A 21,429-nucleotide genomic window follows, 5' to 3' on the forward strand; every position below is an offset into this window, starting at 1 on the left:
TATAGTACCAAAACGTCACGCGGGTTGGCCACGGATATTTCATTTCACTTACGTTGTACTTCAGTAAGCAACTACATTTTATAAAGTTATATGTTCTCTTCTGATGTAAACAAAATTTCATTTTGAAACGTTTTTTAAAAGACTAATTTGATAAAACAGTGCCACTCCGATTTTCTTTATCATTCGTGGTTGCCCAAATCAAGTAATTATAAAAGTTATTTTTATTGGTTTTCCGTGTGATGTCTCATTAAATCAAAGACCTATAATGTACAATTATAGCTCTTTGATTAAATGCAGCGATCATTTGTTTGTTACCATGATCAAACATAGCCTTTTGAAATAAACCATCCGTCGGATTCTAAATAAAAGAAGTGGAATCCCCGTCGAAATGATTTGGATCCAGTCAGAAACGTTAGGAAACCAGTCAAAAATGTTTAATACACCGCAGTCTGCTGTCTGCAAACATTAAAGGATGTGCCGCGCGAGCACTGATTGCGTCACGCGCTAATTATGGACCGATTATCAAAGTGACAATCAGACCGATTGACACGTTTATTGATTATCTGAAGGTGCGACCAACAATTTTCTACTTGGCAGGTGATCGTGTATTGAGATATCAGACCGAAATTTATACTTTTCTCCATTTTTACGGAACCGATTTTTTTCATTTTTTCACTTCATGAATCGGTCTGAAAAGTCAAAAATTGGTCCAAAACCGACAAACAGGCAAATTTCCGAAGCCCTGCCTCCAAAGAAGTTTGAAGATAGAAGTCCGATGATCAGAGCATTCTATAGCTACTAATTGGAATGCCTGGCAAATAGACGAATCGACAGACAATAAGTAAAAGAATAAACCCTGTTATTCAAAGAAAATAACAAGACCGCCACAAGGTCCATAGTCACTTATCTGACCTAAAAATGAACTTGCTGCAGACACAGTTTGAGGATCCAGGGAGAGGTTCGTTCTAAGACAACGTTATTTTTACTATTTTGAGTTCTGGCGGCCTCCTAAAGTTGTCAAGCAGAACTTGCTGTTTGTTTCCTATTTCAGCTGTGTTGGCTCCTTTAAAGGGTCACGGGGCACCATTCGAACTAACTGGAAAAAAAACTATCCAATGATGCTTAAGACCAACTTTTAATTTCTGAAGATACATCGAGTTGTTCGTAGTCCTTTATACATCGAGTCGTTCATAGACCTTTATACATCTAGTCGTTCGTAGACCTTTATACATCGAGCTGTTCGTAGTACTTTATACATCGAGTTGTTCGTAGACCTTTATACATCGAGTCGTTCGTAGTCCTTTTTACATCGAGTTGTTCGTAGTCCTTTATACATGGAGTTGTTCATAGACCTTTATACATCGAGTTGTTTGTAGACCTTTATACATCGAGTTGTTCGTAGTCCTTTATACATCGAGTTGTTCGTAGTCCTTTATACATCGAGAGTTGTTCATAGACCTTTATACATCGAGTTGTTCGTAGACCTTTATACATCGAGTTGTTCGTAGTGCTTTATACATCGAGTTGTTCGTAGACCTTTATACATCGAGTTGTTCGTAGTCCATTATACATCGAGACTTGTCCGTAGTCCTTTATACATAGAGTTGTTCGTAGACCTTTATACATCGAGTTGTTCGTAGTGCTTTATACATCGAGTTGTTCGTAGACCTTTATACATCGAGTTGTCCGTAGTCCTTTATACATCGAGTTGTCCGTAGTCCTTTATACATCCAGTTGTCCGTAGACCTTTATACATCGAGTTGTTCGTAGACCTTTATACATCGAGTTGTCCGTAGTCCTTTATACATCCAGTTGTCCGTAGTCCTTTATACATCCAGTTGTCCGTAGTCCTTTATACATCCAGTTGTTCGTAGACCTTTATACATCGAGTTGTCCGTAGTCCTTTATACATCCAGTTGTCCGTAGTCCTTTATACATCCAGTTGTCCGTAGTCCTTTATACATCCAGTTGTCCGTAGACCTTTATACATCAAGTTGTTTGTAGACCTTTATACATCGAGTTGTCCGTAGTCCTTTATACATCGAGTTGTCCGTAGTCCTTTATACATCGAGTTGTCCGTAGTCCTTTATACATCGAGTTGTCCGTAGTCCTTTATACATCGAGTTGTCCGTAGTCCTTTATACATCCAGTTGTCCGTAGACCTTTATACATCGAGTTGTTCGTAGACCTTTATACATCGAGTTGTCCGTAGACCTTTATACATCGAGTTGTCCGTAGTCCTTTATACATCGAGTTGTCCGTAGTCCTTTATACATCGTGTTGTTCATAGTCCTTCTAGCCCTGGTGACCCCTTATGATGGTCATGCAGAACCATTTGAACAAAGTTGAAATATATCAAAGGATGATACAGACCGGTGGAGATTCAAAAGCAGTTCATGAGAAGTATATGTTTAAAGGTCTTTCTATTATTAGCTCTAGTGGCCACGAGGTTCTGGTGAACACTGCATCAACAACAGCTAAATTATGTAGGTGTATGGTCAGATTGACCGCCAGATTCTTTGAATACTGTAGTGAAGCTAAAACTAAGTGGTGGCGTATTCAGACAGAACACACAATGTAGCGGTCGCAAACAATACGAGAATAGGACGTAGGAAGGGGAGAGGGATTTAGTCTGAAGCGGAACAGCTCAACTAACACCCCGTCTTTGAGCACAGAATCCGACAGCTCTGTTAGTCTCTAAATAAATTTTGTCCATTGCACTCAAAATTGTAGAGATTTTGTCAGTCATATACCTTCTTTGATACCATTGCAATGTTGTTTTTTCTAAACAAAATATGTTGCATGATAATATTCCTAACCAGATTCATTCAGATAATTATTTGTTTCAATAGTACAAGGAAGTGAAACGAGATTCATTGCCAAAGACTATTTTTAACACGGTAATTAGCATATTTAATACAATATTTTATTGATATGCGATGTTTTATTTTAATATTTCAACTAAATCAAGGCATATTATTATAGTTATGTAACTTGAACAGAAGCTTGATGGATAAAAAGCAAGCGCGTGTGTGTGCGCACGCACGCACGTACTTATCCCTTAACCTGATAAATTTCTATAATAAATGTGTCCATATTTCAATTTAGACAGTACAATTAACTGTTAAAAGGGATGCTTACCAGAAAGATACTGAATGAATGGCGAACAGTGCAGATCTTGATGGTCGCAGACAGAATCAGTCATGTCTAGCATAAGGGTTAGTGTCTTTTTCAACAATTTTTTCAAACATAAACGACGGTGTCTACGTGTTGCAGCCAGAATGCCCAACTTTATAGTGGTACTCAATAGCATATCATTCTGTTGACATGCGATATGATAACCAACCTAGTCATATCATACTCCCTCCGGGCTGGCAAGTCCCAGATCTAGCCTCATAATGTTGAGCACTAACCGAGGAAGCACTGATATGTCTTCACATCTTTGGTACAACACGTCCAGGGGGCAAACCCACGACCTCCTGCACTCGAAGCAGGCGCTCCATCACCAATATGCTAACTTAGGCAGTCGGGTAAACAGTAAATATTTAAAATATTTTATTCTTAGAAGGCTACCACATAATCAAGTCCCCTGTATGATTATGTCCTTACATTATATTTCAATCCTGACCCTGTTTTTCTTTAGATTTCAGTCCTGTATAAACATTTCCTCATGTCCCAAGTCTAAACACATCCAATTATGCCCCCTGTGCCCTCACATGATAAAGGCAACTTAACTCGTGTTGTGGGAAGAAAAATATTTAAAGTACATTCATTTGAATCTTTATTAACTCTAAACTGAAAGCGCATAACATGATATTTTGATCATTGGACACAAATTCAATAAAATGCACAAGTACACAGCAGATTATGTATTACATACAATCTTCTTGATCTATGGGATAGTCTAGCTTGCTTTAACCATACTGAGAAACTTTTTAATTTGTTGGCACAAAATTTTACAGTTTCGGTCAAAATGAGTATTTCAAAGGGACATAAAATTGCTGATAGATATATGAATGGGATTTTCATTGTTCACTGGCTGTAACTTCAAAATTAATCCCCTACAAATATTTAATTTCACAGTATGATGGTGAGACCAATCTTTTCCATACACCTATGCAAGTATCTGTTGTTGCTCATTTTGTGACTTGAATTAACATGACTAAATCTTCACAAGCTCTGTATAATATGAGAAAAAAATGTAGTTTGTTATACAGCAAGTAATAACACACATAATTTAGTTAGACACTGAATGCTCGAGTTATAAAATGAGCAAAATGCATGAGCTATCAAGTGCTTCAAGTGATAAAGAATTTTCAAGGACAAAGGTCTGGGACACAATTGCTCAAACCACTGATTCTCGAGTGGGCAGTCAGAATATTTCATATTTTTTGTTATTTCTTAAGAAACATCATGAAAAAACCACAAATCTAATTTCCATTTTTGAGCTAAATCTGTATACAACAGGCATCTTTCAGAGAAGAAGACTGTGTCTTGCCTACTAAAGAGGAAACTGGTGTAACTAGACAGGGAAGCTTTACTTTGACACAATGTAAAATCAAACTATCAGCTGATTATGTCAAACCTTTTTTACAACTTTATAAAACACCAAAACTCCAGTATCACCTTCAAAATGACTCTTGCTTTCTATGTTTGAAAATTATTGCTTAAAATTTTTCTCTGTGATTTTGGTCAACAACAGAAACAGCCATTTCAACATATTTATCATCACAGTTAAGCAGTAGCTAAATATCTATATCACACATAACAAATCAGCACAAAGCTATAAACAGTAAACAACATAAAAAACATATAAATCTACACTGGAAATGTTTGGTAGAGAGTATTACAGGTTTAACACGAACTATTGAGCAAGGAAAATGCATGATGTAATGGCTATAACCAATTTGATTTTATGTAACTTTGTCATAGACAAATCCTTCATATTTTGTTAATGTTTTATGAAACTGATATTGTTGGTGCTAACAGGTGACGACTATTTCTCAACGAAAGAGGAACATTTCTTAACAGTTCTTTTTCTTTTCATTTCCTGGCAGTCTTTTACAAGTGGATAAAACCTGTGTTCACAGAAATTTGCCCTCAAATACTTCAAAACACCCTCAATCCTGTGACATTAATCTATGTTTGTATGTAACACATATTTGGAAATAAATATTTTTTTAAACCAAACACCGTTTTATACTATGCATGTTACATGGCAGAATGTAAACAATGCACTGATTTCATTCAATTTAATAGGCATGTCACATGAATGATTGCAAGTATCACTAATAATTAATCATTTCCTAAAAGAAAATCTAGAATTTTTTTTCATAATTTCAGCATTGTTAACAGAATAAACAGGCTGACACAAAAATGTGTATCACAGCCTGAAAGCACACATTTCAGTTTGAAAGGAAATGGTATTAACATCATCAGTCAATATTGTTTCCTGAACATTTCACCCCTACCCTGCTAAATTTTAACTAGAGATGCTTTTGAGAAAAGCGCATGTCTCCAACAACTGCCTAATCATCTAAATAATAAGTCAGTCTTCATATACTGTTTACTGAATCCACATGTGCATGCGCTTTCTTGACACCAAAAGGACCCCTATACTACTATACTATTAGTAGTATAGGGGTCGGTTTGGAGGTAAAACTACGAAAGAAATCTGAGTGGTTTTGGTAATTCAAGGGCCATAATTCCGAAGTGCCTAGGCCGATTTAGCTAGTTATCGAACTTGGCCGAGCACTTATTGGCAGACACATTTTGTTGAAGTTTGGTGAAGATCGGATGAGAAATGTTCGACTTAGAGTGCGGACAAGCTTTGTGACAGAAAGACAGACACACAGACTAGAGTAAATCAATATGTCTCCCATACCACTGTGTGGTGGGAGACATAATAATGAACTTGTCCATCTTTCAATTTGGACAGTACCATTAACTGTTATAAAAGGGGTGTTTACCAAAAAGTTACTGACTAAATGGCAAACAGTGAAGATCTTGACCAGACTGCATGGATGTGTAAGCTGAACATGATCTACACTGGTTGTAAAGGCAGAATCAATTATGTCCAGCATGATAACTGTTAATGAAACCAATCAAAATAATTTTTTATCTTCTACCTTTTACATGTTATATGAAACACGTTTGTTTCCTGTAAACGTATCTGCAGCACCTCTCAAGGAAAAACAATATGCAAAATCCCTACATTACACTGGACTTTTTGTTACAATGAGCTGACAGACGTAGGGACATTGACAGGTAAACATACTGCGCTTAAAAAATGGTCTTTAATTGATTAATACAATATAAAATACTGTTTTTGGTGTGAGGTTTATAAAATATCAAATAATGGCTTAACTTGAAACAGTAAGTGGAAGCAACAAACAAGAGCACCGCCTTGCGGGTGCCGACGCTCATCTGATTTTTTTTTGTATAATAGAAACATCGTCCTACCCATGATTTTCTAAGTCTAAGAAGGGCCATCATTCTTGCAAAAAGCAGGATAGAGTTATGTTTCTTGAAGTACAGCGTCCGCTTATGATGGTGAAAAACTGTTGCAAGTTTTAAAGCAATAGCTTTGATAGTTTATGAGAAAAGCTGACTTAAACATAATACTCAACCAAGACAACTGATTTTCTAAGTCCAAAAGTGGCAATAATTATTGCAAAAAGCAGGATGGAGTTATGTTTCTTGATGTACAGGGTCAGCTTATGATGGTAAACAAGTGTTGCTAGTTTCAAAGCAATAGATTTGATAGATTAAGAGAAAAATATGACCTAAACATAAAACTTTACCAAGAAATCTAATAATTTCTAAGTCCAAAAGGGGCCATAAATCTTGCAAAAAGCAGGACGGAGTTATGTTTCTTGCTGTACAGGGTCAGCTTATGATGGTGAACAAGTGTTGCAAGTTTTAAAGCAATAGCTTTGATAGTTTAGGAGAAAAGCTGACCTAAACATAAAACTTAACCAAGAAAACTGATTTTCTAAGTCCAAAAGGGGCCATAATTATTGCAAAAAGCAGGATGGAGTTATGTTTCTTGATGTACAGGGTCAGCTTATGATGGTGAACAAGTATTGCAAGTTTCAAAGCAATAGCTTTGATAGTTTAGGAGAAAAGTTGAATTAAACATAAAACTTAACCAAGAAATCTGATATTTTCTAAGTACAAAAGGGGCCATAAATCTTGCAAAAAGCAGGATGGAGTTATGTTTCTTGCTGCACAGGGTCAGCTTATGATGGTGAACAAGTGTTGCAAGTTTCAAAGCAATAGCTTTGATAGTTTAGGAGAAAAGCTGACCTAAACATAAAACTTAACCAGGCAACACCGACGCCGATTAAGTGATGACAATAACTCATCATTTTTTCCCCAAAAATCAGATGAGCTAAAAATTGCTTAATAGGCCTTCAAAAAGCCCTAATTCTATTAGTCAATATTATGAAATACAGAATGTTGAAACAGGACAAATATGGGCACAGCATCACAATATACAACCTATATGTATCATAACAAGTTTAACCTAGGTGCTAAACCATTGTCTGATTAACTGAATCCATATATGTTTTTTCAAAAACCTCTTCTTTAAAGTTTATTCTACAAGGTCCTGATATACATAATGTATCATTCTACAGGCCTCCTTTAATGGTAGTAGAACTTTTTTTTTTATAATACTGCTAATCATTTCAATTGGTCTTGAGTAAAAGATGCAGAGTAAATTTTCAGGCAATGACAATTTCCAAACTTTATTCTCCATGCTTACTTAGATAATCTAAACGTTTTGTATGGATCCTGAGAAAATTGTATTTTTGCGTAATTTCATGGCTTAAAATATTAAAATACCATATGTTTTTTGATAATATATCAAAAACCAATTTATGTATGTCAACAGTGTAAAGAGTTCTTCCTTTCTTGGACATATTTAGAATGGTTATGATATCAACAGTTCTATTTCATAATTAATGAGTAAATACTGGTAGGGACCAAAAAAGAGTAAGTCAATACCAGCCTACGACAACATACTAGTAACACACCTCTCTTATCATACATCCAGAGCCAACTGCACAATTAATATACACTGATTTCCAATATCAAACATCAAAATATTAACATGACAAATTTCCTATAACAGATTTGGCTAGAAATGAAGTTAAATGTTTGTAGCAAACAGTTTATACAAATGTAAAACAATTATGCCATCAAATACGTAGAAATCTTCAGGAAACTCAGGTAATCTAAATATTGCTTGTTTCAACAATAATAAAGGCACCACACAAGCATAGCCATTTACAGTTCACATTGAGACAGTTCAAGAAAAATATAACAAAACTGTGTAACAATAACTTAACATTGAGATAACTAACAAACAGTCTTTGGCAGTGATATATAATAAAGCTCTCTCTCTCTCTCAGTATGAATTCTTCACAAACTGTCTTGTTTATGCATTCATTCTGTTACACACGAGTCTTGATCTATTTCATTTTTCAGAGCCATCATATAAAAATAAAAGACAATAACTCGACTATAAACAACTCATTCTGTTTCTTGATTTCAGTAAGAAAGACCTTGGTTTGTATGCGTCCAAACCGGAACACACAAAGGTTTGTATGTGTCTGCACAAAGGTTTGTATATGTCCAAATTGAATACACAAAGGTTTATAGGTGTGCAATTAAAGGTTTGAATGTGTCCATGAAAACACACATTTGTCTAAACCTGAACACAAACATTTGCATATGTCCAATCCTGAACATACAAAGGTTTGAATGTGTCCAAATTCAAGAATGCACATTATATTTGCATGTGCCCACACAAATATTTGAACATGTTCAAAGGTGAACACACAAAGGCTTTTATGTGTCCACATGGAGGTTTGTGTATGAAAAAAATCTGTACAATATTTACTTATATCTTTAGAACTGCCGAGATACCACATTTGAATTTATCTAAAATATAATTAGTCACCATTCTGCAGTCAGAAGCAAATTTTATAAAAAGTAACAAAATTCTGATTAAGTCAAAATCTAGCAAGACATGAATTTTTTTTAAATTAAAAGTTTATAATTCTACTAATATCTAACTCATATATTAAATAAAACCAATGACAGCAAGATCAAGTCTCTAAGTTGATAACAAGTACATCATCGAAGACTTCGCCTTCTGTGTCCATCCCAGCATGCACCAGACATAGACTGAACACTTTCTCAATCTCACTAGGTGGCGCTGTAGCACCAGTGGCACCATCTATATCATCATAGTTATCTGTCCCTGAACTTGATTCTGGTCCACCTGTTGCTCCATTGGGACTATCTACAATGAAAAGTAAACTTTTTTTTATTGGGTTGGGTCCCATTGACAAAAGTAAGTCATGCAGCACTTTTCCACTTACAGCACACTGAATAGTATAATTGTAATGGTTTAATTCTTGCAAAGATTCTCTGGAAGTGCAAGTAGCAGTCTCAGAAAACCAATAACATATCAAACCACATGTCATAACATCTTAAAACAAGAGCAACGCCTATGGGAGCCATTGCTCGTCTGCAAGTGCTGGACAGTATGTTAGGAATTTCTAAGAACAAAAAGAGCCATAATTCTGACAAAATGCAGCTTAGAAATATGGTTCTTGGCCTACGTAGTCATCTAAAGATGATGAACAAGTGTTCAAAGTTCCAAAGCTGTATCTCTGGGTAAGACCAGCTACCTTCTGCAAGCTAGCTCGACAGCTTCCTCACATGTGAGAGCTCTATAGGCAAAATGATGAAGCGTTATAAAAATGCATCTTACAACTAAATTGGAGCTCTACTAGAAGAGGAAGACAACAGCTTACCCTCTGGGTACTATTTGTGACACAAATAGGCATCTGGGTAAATCCATCAACCTTAAACAAACCAGCTGCACCTCTTCCCAAACACCAGGTGCTTCAAAGTCCGTAAGTCAATGGTCAGCTAAGCCCTAAATATGATTTGTTGCAAAATTTTTAGTGAAATAAAATTGTATAACAGATTTTTAAGAATTTCCTTTCCAAATTTGTAAAAAGTATGACAGTGGCAGCTCCTACCATTGGCACCAAGTTCTGGACAGCTGCTTCTTGAAGATGCACTTCCTGGTTTGGTCATCTCTCGATCTAGAACATCCTTGGCTTGCTTGGTTGCTGTGACAACATCTGTAGTGGTATCAGAGGTAACCAGACTGCGTTTCAATTTTATCAAACACATTCCAAAGTCCAGTCTACAACCAGGGGGTGGACCTTGTAACTCTATTTTTGTCCACTGCGATGTAACTAGAATAAAAAAAATTCATTCAAAACTTATCAAGCTGTGCATGTCAATGTATCATTAACATTCATATCCATCAATGTTCATTTCTCAAGATCATCACTGTTCATTTCCCTAGATCATCAAGGTTCATTTCCCTAGATCATCAATGTTCATTTCCCTAGATTTTCCCTAGATCATCAAGGTTCATTTCCCTAGATTTTCCCTAGATAATCAAGGTTCATTTCCCTAGATCATCAATGTTCATGTTCATACATCATCTACATTCATGTCCACAAATCATCTATATACATGTTCAAAGATCATCAACATTCAATGTGAAAGTGTTTGATACTGCTGTTAACTAGAACCAGTTAAACCTTAAAATAGCAATATGTAGTACCTTGGCCTCTTTACTTTGACCTTTGACTTACCACCTGATTCGTGCATTCTGCACATCCTCTCATCACCACTTACCCACATCCTTGAATGGTTAATAAGTTATGCTCAGGACATAAAATATGACAGACAGATATGATCTTTGAGCTCAATTTGTGACTCTGACCTTTGATCTACAGACTTTGTTTATATGCTCTGCATATTGTCTCATGGCCACCTAGCAATGTGCCAAGTTTAAAGTCAATACCTTTCATGGTTATTTGTTTATGCTTCAGACACAAAATATGATGGACAGATTTGATCTTTGAGCTCAATTTGTGACCTTGACCTTTACCAGACCTGTTCAGCACATTGTCTCATCACCATATATCTATATGCCAAGTTTAAAGTCAATACCTTTAATGGTTATAAAGTTATGCTCCGGACACAAATTATGACGGATGGACAGACGCACGGGCCATTACATTATATGTCCCTTTTTTTTAAATGGGTGTATAACAAGAGCTGTCCATAAGACAGCACACTCGTTTGACTTTTCTCAGTGCTTGACTCTGAATTAGAGCTTTGCCAGTAAAAACTTTATAAAACTTTAACTAAAAAATTCTAAGTTAAAATGGGGCATAACTCTGTCAAAATTCAATCAGAGTTATGGGCATTGTTTCTCCTGGTGAAGACTTTGATAGTAAATAACTATTTTAAGTTTCAAGTCAAAAGCTTTCATAGTAACAGAGATATCTGACTTTATCAATAATTCTAAGTTAAAAAGGGGAATAACTCTGTCAAAATTCAAATCAGAGTTATGGGGATTTTTCTCCTGGTGTAGACTTTGATAGTAAATAATTATATTAAGTTTCAAGTCAAAAGCTTTGATAGTAGCAGAGATATTTGACTTTATCAAAGACTTTAACCAAACAATTTTATGTTAATAATGGGCAAAACTCTGTCAAAAGTCAAACCAGAGTTATGGGGATTGTTTCTCCTGTGGTAGACTTTGACAGTTAATAACTATTTTAAGTTTCAAGTCAATAGCTTTGATAGTAACAAAGATATTTGACTTTATCAAAAACTTTAACCAACTGCGAGTGCAATAGCTCTACTTTTTCTTCGAAAAGTTGAGCTAAAAAGGGACATGACAGAATAAAATATAGTTATGTGACTTGTCCCGTGATGTTACCTCATGATGCCTAAGATGTACATGAAGTTTGACATCACTAGGCCTAGTGGTTTTCCAGAAACCTGCTTACATGGAAAACTTTGGAATTCAAAGTATCAATAGGCATAATTTTGACAAAATAAATGATAAAGTTATGTAAACTGCCCTGTGAAATCACCACATGATTCCGAATACATGTGTAAAGCTTGAAGCATTAGGCCCATTCATTTTAAAGAAACCTGATAACGTGCAAAACATATAAGATGCAGATTCCGACGGGAAAGTGACAACAAATGCTCGACTACTCGAAACATTTCAAATTGTCAAGCTAAACACCATCATTGACAGGAAGCCATTAACTTATCTCAGCGTTCAGTAATATCTGAAGTTAGTTTCAACCAGAATTAAGGCAGGATTATTTGATAGTCTTAAGAACAAAACATCCTATCTATTAGTGGAAATGCATTTAAAACAAGAGCACCGCCTTGCGGGTGCTGACGCTCATCTGATTTTTTTTGTGTAATAGAAATATTGTCCTACCCATGATTTTCTAAGTCTAAAAAGGGCCATCATTCTTGCAAAAAGCAGGATAGAGTTATGTTTCTTGATGTACAGTGTCCACTTATGATGGTGAAAAACTGTTGCAAGTTTTAAAGCAATAGCTTTGATAGTTTATCAGAAAAGTTGACTTAAACATAATACTCAACCAAGAAAATGATTTTCTAAGTCCAAAAGGGGCAATAATTATTGCAAAAATCAGGATGGAGTTACGCTGCTTGCTGTACAGGGTCAGCTTATGATGGTGAACAAGTGTTGCAAGTTTCAAAGCAATAGCTTTGATAGTTTAAGAGAAAAAGTTGACCTAAACATAAAACTTAACCAAGAAATCTGATATTTTCTAAGTCCAAAAGGGGCCATAAATCTTGCAAAAAGCAGGATGGAGTTATGTTTCTTGCTGTACAGGGTCAACTTATGATGGTGAACAAGTGTTGCAAGTTTTAAAGCAATAGATTTGATAGTTTAGGATAAAAGCTGACCTAAACATAAAACTTAACCAAGAAAACTGATTTTCTAAGTCCAAAAGGGGCCATAAATCTTGCAAAAAGCAGGATGGAGTTATGTTTCTTGCTGTACAGGGTCAACTTATGATGGTGAACAAGTGTTGCAAGTTTTAAAGCAATAGATTTGATAGTTTAGGATAAAAGCTGACCTAAACATAAAACTTAACCAAGAAAACTGATTTTCTAAGTCCAAAAGGGGCAATAAATCTTGCAAAAAGCAAGATGGAGTTATGTTTCTTGCTGTACAGGGTCAGCTTATGATGGTGAACAAGTATTCCAAGTTTCAAAGCAATAGCTTTGACAGTTTGGGAGAAAAGTTGACCTAAACATAAAACTTAACCAAGAAATCTGATATTTTCTAAGTACAAAAGGGGCCATAAATCTTGCAAAAAGCAAGATGGAGTTATGTTTCTTGCTATACAGGGTCAGCTTATGATGGTGAACAAGTATTCCAAGTTTCAAAGCAATAGCTTTGATAGTTTAGGAGAAAAACTGAACTAAACATAAAACTTAACCAGACAACGCCGACGCAGACGCCGACGCCGACGCCGACAACCGCTCAAGTGATGACAATAACTCATCATTTTTTTTCAAAAAATCAGATGAGCTAAAAATTATTTGCTCTGCATCAAGAAATATCCACGTGTTCATTCCAACAGTAATATTACACTCTTTTAAGTTTCATAATATTGGCAGTGATAAGAGTTCCGGTCACTGAATCTCTAGATTCTAACTAGACAACACATAATTATGCAGTTTGTCTAGATGTCTGGTAATCAATTATATTAATACTGTATTATGTTGTACCGGTAACTGCAGACACAACGCTATAACTAGTTATGATTCAAACAGTGGTTAATATTTACAATTTTGCCGGCCGCAGGCGGGTATTGATTTCAGCTCTACTTCCTGTAAATATTTGGAGTGAAGGTCATTTAACAGCAGATTAAAACTGTACATTTTGATTGGTGGATGTAAAATTCCACAGATTTTCAAATGGATTAAATATTTTTTAAGGGGTGTGCAGGTGCCCTGCACTGTATTGTTACTGTTAGGCAGTATAATCTGTTGCAAGACTACTGTGAAAACAGCTTACGTCATAAACCCTAATCCCCTTGGTAGTGAAACTGCGGCAGAGTTCAACTAGGTTATATAGCAGTAATTCAGTCAAAAATGTGCTTCCGTGGCAAAAGTAGTCCCTAATAAATAAATCCTAATTTTTCCATTTTTCGCACATTTGCGCATAAACTTGGGGCCAAGTGGGCATTATTTTACTTGTGGGATGTATTTTACATAAGGTAAGACACTTTTCATGCTTCTATTTGCATGTTTACGACTTGTTTACTTGAAAACGGAAGTAGGGTGTTGATTCTGAGGACCGTTTTATGAAATGCAGCAATATGAGGGTGCTCCGACTTCAGATGACTTGCATTTCACTGCATACTATTCAACACCCCTTTATCTTTTCGTTTTCTTGAAGCAAATATATGGTTATCTTGTGTAGAATAGGCCTACAACGAAGTGAATATCTAGAAAGTGTATCAAAATTGATCAGAAGAAGCTGAATTTTATAAATATGAAACATAGAACAATTTCTTTTATTGGTATATAGCCACTACAAACCTGCCAACTCTGACAGATCACTTCTGAGAATACATTAGAACGACATATATCACTCTACGATCATCTCTGCTTCTCCAGCATTAATATAATATCTGCATTGGCTAATGCAGCCGTGTATCTTTTTTAAAGATACTTCTTGTTTAAAAATATTTTTAGGCCTTGTTTGGGAGGTATGTAAAACTTTCAAATCACATTAATAACACATATATCCAAAAGTCACTGTTATTTACAAATCAAAAATGTATGAGAACAATGTAAAAGCAAAATATTAAAGTAAATTAAATTAGTTATTTATGTGTTGTACATGATGCCTTTATCTAATATCCTGATTTTCCAGAGATTGAGACTAAAAATTACTTCAGTTTCCTATCACCAGCAACAAAAGCAATGAAACAAATGAGAGCTTATCTATGAAAATTTTGTAAACATTCGTTTTTTTAAAAAATACCATTTGAGCCATGCCATGGGAAAACCAACATAGTGGGTATGCGACCAGCATGGATCCAGACCAGCCTGCGCATCCGCGCAGTCTGGTCAGGATCCATGCTGTTCGCTAACAGTTTCTCCAATTCCAATAGGCTTTAAAAGCGAACAGCACGGATCCTGACCAGACTGCGCGGATGCGCAGGCTGGTCTGGATCCATGCTGGTCGCACACCCACTATGTTGGTTTTCCCATGGCACGGCTCATTTGTGTTTGATAGCTAATTATAGAACCCTCTCTGCAATTACCATTTTCAGTATTCATATATTGACTACCTTACCTAATAACAACCCACATAATTATGATCATCTAGAAATCTGGACACCAGGACCTCTGACTCTAGGTCTAGAGATCAGGTTACAGGACCCCTAGCCACTGCCTGCAATATTTCCACTGCAGAACTTTCACAATATAAATCTAATAAACTATTATCAATATCAATTCTTTTAATTTTTTCTAAGCCATATTGACTAGGGCGAGGCCTGCATGAAGTTTTTGTCACAATAAAAAACAGCCTAACCCTGATAAAAAGGACAGCTTGTATACAGTCATGCAAGCAGTTCATTCAAGTTCATACGAAAGGTGAAGTATCAATAGATATAGTGCTGAGGAGTACATTACATACTACTGAAGGAAAAAAAACCCATAAGAATATATATCCTAGAAAACACTCATATCTGAATAAAGTCTTTAAAAGTTTTGAAAAGGATAATAATATACATGATTGCATTTTCACTATTAATAAATTTCAGATAACACATGCTTCGCTGTAAACAAACTGTATTATCCAATAGTCTTAGGACAACCTCAAAATTTGTAAAAATAATTTTTCTGGTCCCTTAAATTTGCAAATCTTCTCGTTCTTAAAACTTGGGGGACAGTATATAAAGCAATTAGTAATATATACATTGGTTCTACTAAGAACAGCTTCAAAAGGATCTCCTTACAGATTTCATTTAATTTGAAAAATTAAATCTTTCTGGAAAGTGGGAAAGTTTTTCTTATTTCCAAATAAAAACCTACCAATCTACTTCCCAAAATCAAAACAAAACTAGAGCTGCTTTTGAGAAAAGCACATGTCTCCCACAACTGCCTATCATTTGAATAGTTATTTATCTGAGTCAACCATGTACCAATGACTCAAAGTGCAGACTGGCAGCGATTTTTAGTAATTCAAGGGGCACAATTCCGAAGTGCCTGGGCCAATTTAGCTAGTTATCAAACTTGGTTGAGGACTTATTGGCAAACACATTTTGCTGAAGTTTGGTGAAGATCAGATGAGAAATGTTCGACTTTAGAGCGCGGACAAGATTTGTGACTGACACACACAGAGTGAGTTTTGGTATTCAAGGGCCATAATTCCAAAGTGCCTGGGCTGATATGCCTAGTTAACGAACTTGGCTGAGAGCACAGACAAGATCTGTGACAGACTGACACACACACAGACAGGAGTAAATCAATATGTCTCCCACCACAGTGGTGTGGAAGACATAATAAATAGAAATTAAAATACATTTTCTCTTTAAATCACAAGAAAAATGCGCAACAGGTATTCTTTCACCCCTCACACTTTCATTTAACTGCATTAATCAGAATTTTTTTACAGACAACATATCCCCTACATCAGAGAACTTACGTGTATCAAACTTCCAGGTTTCATCAAGAGCACCATCTCTGTTCATCCCACCAAATATGTACATGTTTGTTCCTATGGCAATACCACTGTGTCCAGCTCTTGCGGATGGATAATTTTTTTTACGTTTAACATCAGACCAAGTCAATTTGTCTAAATTTAACACATGGGTATCATTATAAAAGTTTGGCCCGGACATTCCACCATGAATATAAATTTTGTTGCCAATAGCAACAACAACATGACCATGTCTGGGTTTTGGTGAATCACCTTTTACATTTAGTGTTTGCCATGAATGTGTTTTTGTATCAAATGCATGAACTTGTCTGTCTGTGACTGGGTCTGCTCCACAATGTCCACCACTATATACAATAAATTTGTCACCAACAACTGCAGAATTTGTGTGGTAAGTTCTTTCAGTGGGCGGGGTGCCTGAAGTAGTCACAGAACTCCAGGAATTGGCATTAGTATCTAACACTTGAATGTCATTCATATTTCCTGTCTGATCGGCCCCTCCAAACACGTATATTTTACGTGGTTGAGATTCTGGTGTAAATGAAGCATGTTCATAACGTGCTCTAAATCCTGGTGAGTCAATAAAATCCCACCTGAATGTGTTTAGATCTAGAACGTAAGTATCACAGAACGGGCCACTAGGATTAGCACCTCCTATAATATACAGGTGACCGTTATCTGATTCATGTTGCCCAGGTATGTAGGAGCAGGACTCACCGACTCGCATACTTGGACATTCCCCGAGTCCAGACAGAACATACCAAAGCCCAGGATTGGGTATCGTTTCCAACTCTAACATAGGGTGCAGCTCCATGATTTCCTAGATTTGGTTAAATTCTGTTAGGCTTAATGGCACTAAATTTAAAATACTTTGCTATATACGTAGTTAAAAATGATTAGCACATTCAAGTTATTTCCACAACATAACTGAAATTGTCATGCAGTACGAATACTTGTACATCAAACAGTTGTTTCTAAACAAATCACAGTCTGCGAATGTCGTCTACTATTCCTCTGTTTCTGATGCGCTCCATCAACACGGTCCGACTACGAATAAACGAAAAAGTTAAATCTATGATGCAAAAAAAATGAAGAGTCACTTTAATTTGGAACAAAACTGAACTCAACACCACAACAAAATTAACTTAAATCACTCTAACACAGCAATTCCAAAAACTCCATATCATCCGTGTTTTTTTTCTTCACAACAAAATAATTTAAGAACACAACATAAAACTACACATGCACATACTCAAAAACCATAAATAGTGAATACGCTTGGTGTTGATTGTTTAAAGTCATTCAAACGTTCAGAAATTACATGCAAATTATTCATCCGCAAATGTAAGCAAGCTGCTAGGAAGGAATCAGCGCACAAAATTCAGGTTAAAGACAGAAGATGTAGTTTTGCAGAGAGTTTGAGCAGAAGGCAATTGCAATATATTGTTACTCAACTTTCTATCATGCCTATCTACCAGTTGAAGTAAGCCCAACTATGCTACCGTGTATATTTCAATGAGATAATACATTGCAAACAAGCTTTAGTATAAATATTCAGAATGTGATTATTGTAAGTGCACCCAATCCCTGTTGTTTACAATGATTATTCTCAAGGCTGTATAAATTGCTTGCTTATGCAAGAATACAGACGCTAGATTTCACTGCTGGTTGAACTCTCTTTGTCTCCGGACTTTTCACTGGTTTTACAGCTTCCAGTTTTGTTGGTGTCACGGCTTCCGTTGAAACTACTGCCCTGTTGCCATAGCGACTGAATTCTGGATGGTGATTGGTAGGTGGTATTGCTAGGGTAGGATGATGGAAAGGTTTGGATTGTTGTTGGCGTCGCTTCTCGTCTTGACGGACTTTCTGTTGCTGTTGCTATCATCATACAAAACAAATATCAGTAAAATATCAAACAAGAGGGCCATGATGGCCCTATATATCGCTCACCAGAGTTGATCTGGCCTACTGACCTAGTTTTTGACCCCACATGACCAAGAGTTGAATTTGACCTAAAGATCATGAATACAAACATTCTAATTAAATTTCATTAAGATCTGGTTACAACTGTGGCCTCTAGAGATTTCACAAGCTTTTCCTTTGATTTGACCGGGTGACCTAGTTTTTGACCCCACATGACCTAGATTCGAACCTGACCTACAGATTATCAAAACAAACATTCTGACTAATTCTCCAGAGTTTCAAACTTAAACTTTGTGGTCTCTAGAGTGTTGAAAAGATTTTCCTTTGATCTGGCCTAGTGACCTAGTTTTTGACCCCACATGACCCAGACTCAAACTTGACCTAGAAATGATTAAGACAAACATTTGATCCAGTTTCATAAAGATTGAGTTACAAATGTGGCCTCTAAAGTGTTCACAAGCTTTTCCTTTTATTTGACCAGGTGACCTAGTTTTTGATCCCACATGACCTAGATTCAAACCTGACCTAGAAATCATCAAGCCAAAACTTTCTAAGTTTCGTAATTATTGGGACACAACTGTGGCCTTTAGAGTGTTCACAAGCTTTTCATATGATTTGACCAGGTGACCTAGTTTTTGATCCAACATGACCCAGTTTCGAACTTGACCTAGAGATCATCAAGACTAACATTATGACCAAGTTTCATAAAGATTGTATGGTCTCTAGAGTGTCCACAAGGTTTTCCATTGATCTAACATACTGACCTAGTTTTTGATCCCAAATGACCCAGTTTCAAATTTGACTTACAGATCATCAAGACTAACATTCTGACCAAGTTTCATAAAGATTGGGTCAAAAATGTGGTCTCTAGAGTATTCAAAAGCTTTTCCTTTGATCTGACCTACTGACCCAGTTTTTGACCCCACATGACCCAGTTTTGAACTTGACCTAGAGATCATCAAGACTAACATTCTGACCAAATTTCATAAAGATTGGGCCACAAATGTGGCCTCTAGAGTGTTCACAAGGCAAATGTTGACGCATGACGGACACCGGACAATGACCGGTCACAATAGATCACCTTGAGCACTTTGTGCTCTGGTGAGCTAAAAAATATACAAATAAATTTTTGTTCTTTAATACGACTCAAAATCTCTGTTGGTCCGGTAAAGGCACAGCTAAATGAAACTATTCAAAACAGAAAGGTTCTCATGTTGTTGAGATCAACCTTAAGATTTCTTACTAACTCTCCTTCAAATTTATATTAATCTTTATAAGAGTTTTATTATCATATCTTGACGCAAAGAAATCAGATTCTATAGGTATTGGATCATTCATTAGTGCCACAGAATATTGTTTACACAAATACACAGAGCTTTCTTGCTTCAGTCTGTTATTCTGGGAGATTCTTTTAGTACATCAGTTATCAAAATTGTGGCTACAGTGCAACCTCTATAGAACAACACTCTTTGGGAGGTACAAATATTGGACTGTTATGTCGAGGTTGTTGTTATGGAGAGGTAAATTTGATAGCATATTTCAGCTTAAGGAAATTTTGAAGATGTTGTTATACAGAGATTTTGCTTAAGGGAGGACTGCTCTCGAGAGGTTGTGCTATATATTGTAAGTAAAAATTTGAGCAGAATATGTCGAAATGAAGTGAAATGAAGTGACATTAATACAGGCTGAATGCTTAACACTCTCTGGCTAAACAACTGAGCTTCATGTATGAATTCATACATACAAATATAATGTGTGCAGTATCCTCGTAGCGCTGATGGATAAACTGTGTTGACTCGTGGTAATTAGAGGCCGCACTGGTCATTTAGGCGGTCAAACAGTCTGTTTTTTACAACATCTGAAAGAATAATGGAAACATCATTAAGAAAAACTATGTAAGAACCAAGACTGTTAAACTTATGTGACATGGAAATATTTGCAATTATTGTGAACTGGAAATTTTCACAAAGTTACAAAAATACAAAAGGTTAAAGCTAAATGATACTTGAAATTTGAGATCTCAGTTTAATAAATCTGCATATAGCCATTGTCATTTCCCCAATTTTCTGAACAACTTCAATGTAAAACTAGAATGTGTCTGTAGGACACAGAGTGTGACCCAACTGGTACATTTGTCACAAATAAGGGGCAATAAGTTAAATGTTTGCAGTCTTAAGGGGGTATAGCCTCAACAAACATTTTAAATAAAGGATTCATTATTCTAGGCCATATACTTTCTGAGCTCTGACCATCACAAACAAAAAATCCACTATTTCAGCTATTACAAGTACAGTAACTCTGTAATTAGCGCTACAATCTCAAGAAGAATGGCAAGTATGCAAGGTCTCTTGATAAAGACTCATGCAAGGTTTCACAGGTTTACATCAAATACTGTTTGAGCTAGGTGCATCATTAGGTGAAAATGAGCATTTTTTACTACTTCAGGCGCCATAATTACTCTGGAAATAGGGGGCGGAGCCAAACGAAAAATAGAAAGTGTGCAAGTTCGTAATTATTATCATGATAAAAACTCATGCAAGGTTTCATCAATCTATATCAAATACTTTTTGAGCTAGGCGCGTCACACAATGTTTTTGGACGGATGGACAAAACTAAATCTATATGCCTCCACCACTCACAGTGGAGGCACAAATATATCCAATCATACCATCATCTGAAATTTTTTTTACCAATTCTTACAACTGTATGTTGGAAGAAAATCTGTGATTTCGATTAAACTGCTGAATAAATGTTGCAGTATCTTGACTCAATGAAATTTCAAAATGTTTGAAAATTGTTGAAAAAATGGTGCAGATATAATATTATTTACCCACTTTTTTTTCCATTTTAATTTTATGTTCAAAGAAACTAGAGATAAACAA

The 21,429-nt window shown here is 36.0% G+C and overlaps 1 protein-coding gene across 4 annotated transcripts in view; it reads right to left on the reverse strand.

The window, feature by feature from the left end:
• Positions 1–3,768: 3,768 nt before the first annotated feature.
• The window catches only part of LOC128548898 (rab9 effector protein with kelch motifs-like), a 41,656-nt gene continuing 23,995 nt past the window's right edge, over positions 3,769–21,429 (reverse strand). For 3 of the 4 annotated variants that reach the window (XM_053524508.1, XM_053524510.1, XM_053524511.1), the window contains exons 2-5: positions 20,292–20,405; positions 16,613–18,502; positions 10,062–10,283; positions 3,769–9,313 (exon numbers count right to left, since the gene is read on the reverse strand). In XM_053524508.1, coding sequence (XP_053380483.1) covers positions 9,117–9,313; positions 10,062–10,283; positions 16,613–17,438 — 1,245 coding nt within the window. In that variant the 5' untranslated portion in view covers positions 17,439–18,502; positions 20,292–20,405 and the 3' untranslated portion in view covers positions 3,769–9,116. The remainder of the gene's footprint in view (positions 9,314–10,061; positions 10,284–16,612; positions 18,503–20,291; positions 20,406–21,429) is intronic. The other variant, XM_053524509.1, reaches the window with a different exon arrangement.

This window comes from Mercenaria mercenaria, chromosome 15, assembly GCF_021730395.1.
Source record: "Mercenaria mercenaria strain notata chromosome 15, MADL_Memer_1, whole genome shotgun sequence".
Classification (NCBI taxonomy): domain Eukaryota; kingdom Metazoa; phylum Mollusca; class Bivalvia; order Venerida; family Veneridae; genus Mercenaria; species Mercenaria mercenaria.